The sequence below is a fragment of the Malania oleifera genome, chromosome 1 (assembly GCF_029873635.1).
Source record: "Malania oleifera isolate guangnan ecotype guangnan chromosome 1, ASM2987363v1, whole genome shotgun sequence".
NCBI classification, from domain to species: domain Eukaryota; kingdom Viridiplantae; phylum Streptophyta; class Magnoliopsida; order Santalales; family Ximeniaceae; genus Malania; species Malania oleifera.
This window is the reverse complement of record NC_080417.1, coordinates 88501241-88507971: the sequence shown is the minus strand read 5'-3', so window position 1 is coordinate 88507971 and position 6731 is coordinate 88501241. Positions and strand designations below refer to the sequence as shown.

The window sequence follows — 6731 nt, the reverse complement described above, 5'->3', positions numbered from 1 at the left end:
TTGCCTACTTTTTTTTATTTGAAATAGATACAGGATAGAAATTGGCCTTCTACATGATTATTATGCTTTGAAATATAATAACCTATCTACTTAGCAATTTATCTTGTTGATTGATCCTAACAAATTTGCTTTTGCCATTGTAATTCTGTTTGATGGAAAGGAACAATAAGTTGCTTTTGTTTTTAAAAGCATTCTAAAATTATTTTTTACATGCTACTTGATTTTTTTTTTAAATATTTAAGTCAATATTATTTCCTGTTTTCATTCTAATACTAGGCAGCAGTACCACCCATTAGTTATGAGCAAAGCAAAATATTATCTCTGAACCTTGAAATTTTGAGTAGACCATATCAGATTTATCTATGTCTGGCATGTGGTGCTAATTTTGTGACTAGTGTTAGAAAAAATAAAAGAAAAACTGCTTACTTCTAACTTTGTAGTTTTATTTGCTTTTTTAAATGGTAATTTTTCTGCGTTTGGCCATTATTTGCATTTATTAGTAAACATTAATTTGGATATATGACAAACATTAATTGTGTGGACGATAATCCTCCAAGCCAATTATATTTAATGGCCGAGCAAAATAACGTGTCTACACCTATTTTCCTTTTTCTTCAATTGTTGGAATTAAATCATTTTATCATGTTTAGCGGAAGTTATTTTCTTGCATCATGAAGTTGAACTAAGTCTAAGATTTGAAGTTGTGTGGAGTTTGCCAAAAAGAAAAAAAGTTTTTTAATTTATTTATTCATATTTTTATTGCATGAGGATGCACCAATTATAATTGATTGCTGAAATTATATTGGGGATGAAAATAGTGATCAGTTAAACAATAACGTCGAAGTATAGATACATAAGCATTGCAATGTAATGGTGACAGGAAATATGTGATATAGATCCATGTTTGTGCAAAATCCAATGTGAAATTATATTGCATTTTATTAAATGTAATTGTCATGATGAAATTAAAAATAAGAGGAGAAATTATGTAGGGGACTTGTCCCTCCAAAATGTTTGTGTGATTGTATTTTAGATATTAAACATGTGTCAAATTGGTTTTGCATTCATTAATATTAGACATAAAAAGAAGAGGACCCATTTTCAATGTTAAAAATTTACAAAACAGACATATCAACACTGAGAGGTCTCCTATATAATTTCTTGTAAATTTGTTCCATCTAAACTCAAAATGTAATTCTACCCTTTATAGCAACTATGGTTTAGTCTAAAATTGCATTTTGTGTTTTTTTAGTTTTTTTGGAAAATGGGCATGGAAAAGGGAATTGAAATTTGAAGTTTTGCTCTAATTTTACTGACAAAACACGTGTTAGTACTCTTAGTGTTTTTATTTAGTTTGATAGTAGTTATCAATTACAATCATCCTACTAGCTACTAGAGGGACATATAATTATATAGTTCACGCCATTTAAAATCACTAAAAATTGACCATGAGGCCAATATACAATGTGATGGAATTCACTTTGAGTTGGTGAAATATAATGTTGACAAAATTTTGGTGATTTACTTTGCCTTTTGTTGGAGTATAGCCTCACAGATTGAGAAAATGGAGTTAAAATCTAAAGAAGTATGTGTCAAAGTAGGCAAATGTAAAGAAAATTAGTTATTCTTTCTATTATTGTATTTTAACTCTATAAATACCTCTTTGTACTTAATTAATTCATTAAGTAAAAATTCATTCCTCTCTCAGTTTTTTGCTTCAGTTTTCATTTTTCATCAAAAACTTGACATGGTATTAGAGCAAGATTTTTGATTCTTGCTTCCGCACATATATTTTTTCTCTTTTCTTTTTCTATCCTGCTCCAGAATTTTTTTTTTCCTATAGAATTTTCTGCTCTGGAATTTTCTGCTCCTACGATTCTTACATATATTCTTATCTGAATTTTTTTTTCTTCCAATTCAAAATTTCTACTCTGGAATCCTGTTTTTGAATTCTGCAATTCAAGAATTTTCTTGAAAAATAGCTGAATCAAATCTTCCAAATTCTTCAGATTCTTCTCGTTTATCAGCTGATTGCCCTATAAATCCTTCAGCTGATTCTTCAAGGCCATATTATCTTCATCCCAGTGACAATCCAGGTTCTCTATTGGTTTCAAAAGTCTTTTTGGGAGACAACTACATTTCTTGGAGTCGATCGATTACTATGGTTCTAACTTTCAAGATTAAAATAACTTTCATTGATGGTTCGATTACTGCTCCTCTTGCAAATCAACATGTTCATCATACTACTTGGCTTCGTGCCAATAATTTGGTTCTTTCTTGGCTCATGAATTCTATTTCTAACGATATTAGAAATAGTTTGCTTTATGTAGCATTTGTTGTAGATCTCTGGAATGAATTGAAAACAAGATATTTGAGAAGTGATGGCCCAAGGGTTTTTCATCTTGAAAAATCTTTAAGCTCCATAACTCAGGGTTCTTCATTAATCACTTAATACTTTAGTGCTTTCAAAACCTTATGGGATGAGTATGTTAGCTACAGGCCATTGCCAACTTGCACCTGTGGAAAAATGGCATCATGCATTTGCAATCTTTTTGATTTCCTGCTACTTCGCCAGCAATCTGACTATGTGTTAAAGTTCTTGGTTGGGTTAAATGATTCCTATGCTTCAGTCAGGAGTCAATTACTTCTTGCTTTCCCATTGCCAACCATGGCTAAAGTTTTTTTTTTTTTGTTGCTTCAAGAGGAAAGTCAAAGACAACTAACAAATTCAATATGTCATGAAACCCATGCCCTATTAGTCAAATATAATACTCAATCATTTTCTCAAACAAAGGTCTCCAAAGACAAGCAGAAGAAATCTTCTTTACACTGCACTCACTGTGGATATAATGGACATATAGTGGACAAATGCTTCCAACTTCATGGTTATCCTCCTCGTTCGATTGGACCTAAAGGAAAGCGAAATCTTCCTACTACACATGCTTTCATTTCATCTGGAGAAGTTTACATTCAAAACAATAATGAGAGTCAACGGTTTTCTTTAACTTCTGAGGAATTTACTAAACTACTAGCACTTGCAAATTCAAATCCATCAATTACACCAGCTGTGAATCTTGCTACTTCTCAATCCTCTGGTAAATTACTATATTCTTATTATTCAGTTTCTTCAACTTCACAACATAATTTCTCTTCAATCTTGGATACTGGTGCAACAGATCACATGATCTGTTCACCCCTCTTATATTCTTCTACACCCAAGCAAATTAATACTTCCATTAATTTGCCTAATGGCATTTCTGTCCCAGCTACTCATTTTGGTACTGTCTGCCTCTCGAAAACATTATTTTTGCAAAATGTGTTGTGTGTTCCAAGCTTTTCATTCAATTTGCTATATGTTTCCAAATTAGCAAAAGAATCTAATCTCTCTGTATTCTTTTTTTAATTCTTATTGTCTTTTACATGAACAATCAATAAAGAAGATGATTGAGATTGCATTTGAGAAGCATGAACTTTACCATTTATCTTCAACTACCTGAAAAGAGGCTACCTGCAATCCACAACAGTTTAATTCTTCATTTTTTGTTTCAGCTATTAATCAACCTCAATTAGATCTCTGGCATTATAGATTAGGACATGTTTCTACCTCAAGATTACCTTTTCTTCAACAATTAGAATCATCCATATCTCTTGGTTCCTCAGATGTTTGTGATATATGTCATTTAGCAAAGCAAAGAAAGCTTTCTTTTCCTGCATCTCAACCTTTTTCTAATAAAATGTTTGATTTGATTCACTGTGACATACGGGGTCCTTTTGGTACTATTTCATATTATGGTTATAAATTTTTTCTCACTATTGTTGACGACTTCACAAGATGCACTTGGGTTTATATGCACAAAACAAAATATGAAGTTCCTTCTATACTCAAATATTTTTATAAAATGGTAGAAACACAATTTAATGTTTCTATCAAAACATTAAGATCAGATAATGGACAAGAACTTTCTTTAACCCAATTCTATAATGATCATGGCATCATACATCAAAGAAGTTGTGTGGAAACTCCACAACAAAATGAAATTGTGGAGAGGAAGCATCAACATTTGTTAAACACTACCAGAGCCTTAATGTTTCAATCAAATATACCTTTAACTTTTTGGAGTGATTTTGTGTTAACTGTTTCACACATCATAAACAGAATTCCCCCCCCCCCCCCGGTTAAAAATAAAACACCATTTGAAATGCTTTTTAACAAAGCACCTAATCTCTCCCATCTCAAAGTTTTTGGCTATCTTTGTTTTGCCTCAGCACTTGCAAATCACAGACATAAATTTGATCCAAGAGCCAAAAAATGTCTTTTCTTAGGCTACCCTTCTGATCTTAAAGGTTATAAGCTGATGAACCTCAATACAAAAAAGATATTCATCTCCACAAATGTAGTTTTCTATGAAAATAGTTTTCCTTTCAAAGCTCTTCCACCTATTTCATATTCTCAGACACACTTCTTTCTATTTCCTCCAACCAATTCCACTTAATCTTTTTTTTTTATCAAGTCAAAAATAATCAAACTTCTCCTTCTCTAAATCAGACAAATCAGAATCTATCTTCTAATAACTCAATTTTACATTCTCATTCATCTTCTTTCCCCAATGCTCACGATTGTTCTAATATTCCTCAATCCTACCAATCTGTCCCTAACACATAGCAACTAAGAAAATCTTCAAGAATTAAACAACGACCAGTTTTCTTATAGAACAATTATTGTGGTAATGTTTCTACTGTTTCAAATATAATTCCATCATTTGCTTCTGTTCGTTGTTTTGTTGATTCAGGTACTTTCTATCCTATTTCTGATTTTTTTTCTGTCAATCAATTATCCACATCTCATAAAGCCTTTCTAGCATTCGTTTCAACCTCCCAAGAACCCAAAACCTACAAACAAGCTGCCAAAATACTTGAATGGCAAGTTGCTATGCAAAATGACTTAAATGCCTTAGAGTTAAACAAAACTTGGGAACTTGTTACTCTTTCTAAAAACAAACAAACCATTGGCTGCAAATGGGTATTTCGAATTAAATACAAGGTGGATGGCACTATCGAAAGGCACAAAGCCATATTAGTGGCTAAAGGCTACACTCAACAAGAAGGCTTAGATTTTTTTGATACCTTTTCCCTAGTATCCAAGATCACATCTATAAGGTTGATTCTTGCTATAGGAGAAATTAAAAATTGGCATATTCACCAACTAGATGTAAATAATGCCTTTTTGCATGGTGACTTACAAGAAGAAGTTTATATGGAATTGCCCCCTAGATTGGCTGTCAAACAAAGTCTGCAAACTTCTCAAAAGCCTTTATGGTTTAAAACAGGCCTCTAGACAATGGTTTGCAAAACTATCCACTACTCTACTTGGTTATGGTTTTACTCAAGGAAATTCATATTGTTCTTTATTCATTAAGAAATTTGAATCCTCTTTTCTAGTACTCCTAGTATATGTTGATGACGTTTTACTGGCTAGTGACAGTTTTCTAGAGATTGACTTGCTCAAAAATTTCCTACATGACAAATTCACAATTAAAGATTTGGGGGAACTCAAATATTTTCTTGGCTTGGAAGTGGCGAGGTCTAAAAAGGGCATATCAATCTGTCAAAGAAAGTATGCCTTAGATATACTTCAAGACACTGGAATTCTTTGTGCTAAACTTGCTATATTTCCAATGGATTCAAATCTTAAACCTACAGCAACAAATTCTAATCTCTATGAAGATCGTTCAGCTTATAGAAGGATGATTGAAAGATTATTGTACCTAACTATTACTAGACCTGATCTTGCATACTCAGTTCAAGTTCTAAGTCAATTCCTTGCCAAACCAGTTGTTAGTCATTACCAAGGAACTATTAGAGTCCTCAGATATCAAAAGGCTACACCTGGACAAGGTCTTTTCTTCTTCTCTTCATCAGAATTGCAGCTAAAGGCCTTCTCAAATAGTGACTGGGCAGGGTGTATTGATACTAGAAGGAGTGTAACAGGTTTTGCCATTTTCCTAGGCAACTCTTTGATCGCATGGAAAAGTAAAAAGCAGGCAACTATTAGCAGATCTTCTGCAAAAGTTGAATATCGAGCCCTTGCTACACCAACATGTGAAATTCAGTAGCTCCTTTTTTGCCTTGCAAGATTTACATATCAACCACCTACAACCAACACTACTTTATACAGACAGTAAATCAGCATTATCTATTGCTACCAACTCAGTTCAGCATGAGAGAACAAAGCTGCAGCAAAACATTATTAAAATTTTTTATATTCCTTCAAGATTGCAGCTGGCTGATATATTCACAAAGTCTTTCAGCTCTCTTCAGTTTCATCACACTCTTTGCAAGGTGAACATCCTTAATATACATGTTCATCTCGAGGGGGAGTGTTGGAGTATAGCCTCACAGATTGAGAAAATGGAGTTAAAATCTAAAGAAACATGTGTCAAAGTAGGCACACATGAAGAAAATTAGTTATTCTTTCTGTTATTGTATTTTAGCTCTATAAATACCTCTTTGTACCTAATTAATTCATTAAGTAAAAATTCATTCCTCTCTCAGTTTTCTGCTTCAATTTTATGTTTTATCATAAACTTGGCACCTTTATCTAAAATTCCAACCAAAGGGACTAATTTCACTTCTTGCAAATGCACCAGTAGCAGCAACAATTATTTCTTTTAGCCTACTTGATGCTTCAACATCATTAGCTTCAAGCCCATTTTTCAAGTATATCCCAGCTA

The 6731-nt window shown here is 32.7% G+C and overlaps 1 protein-coding gene across 1 annotated transcript; it reads left to right on the top strand.

Moving 5' to 3' along the window:
* The first annotated feature begins 5216 nt into the window (after positions 1–5216).
* On the top strand, positions 5217–6113 carry LOC131147264 (uncharacterized mitochondrial protein AtMg00810-like). Its single transcript, XM_058097050.1, has one exon. It carries the CDS (start codon positions 5217–5219, stop codon positions 6111–6113), a length of 897 nt encoding a protein of 298 aa, XP_057953033.1.
* Positions 6114–6731: the final 618 nt, after the last annotated feature.

Bases quoted from the DNA above. Each gene is read 5' to 3' on its own strand.
- LOC131147264 (XM_058097050.1), top strand. From the start codon at position 5,217: ATGCCTTTTTGCATGGTGACTTACAAGAAGAAGTTTATATGGAATTGC.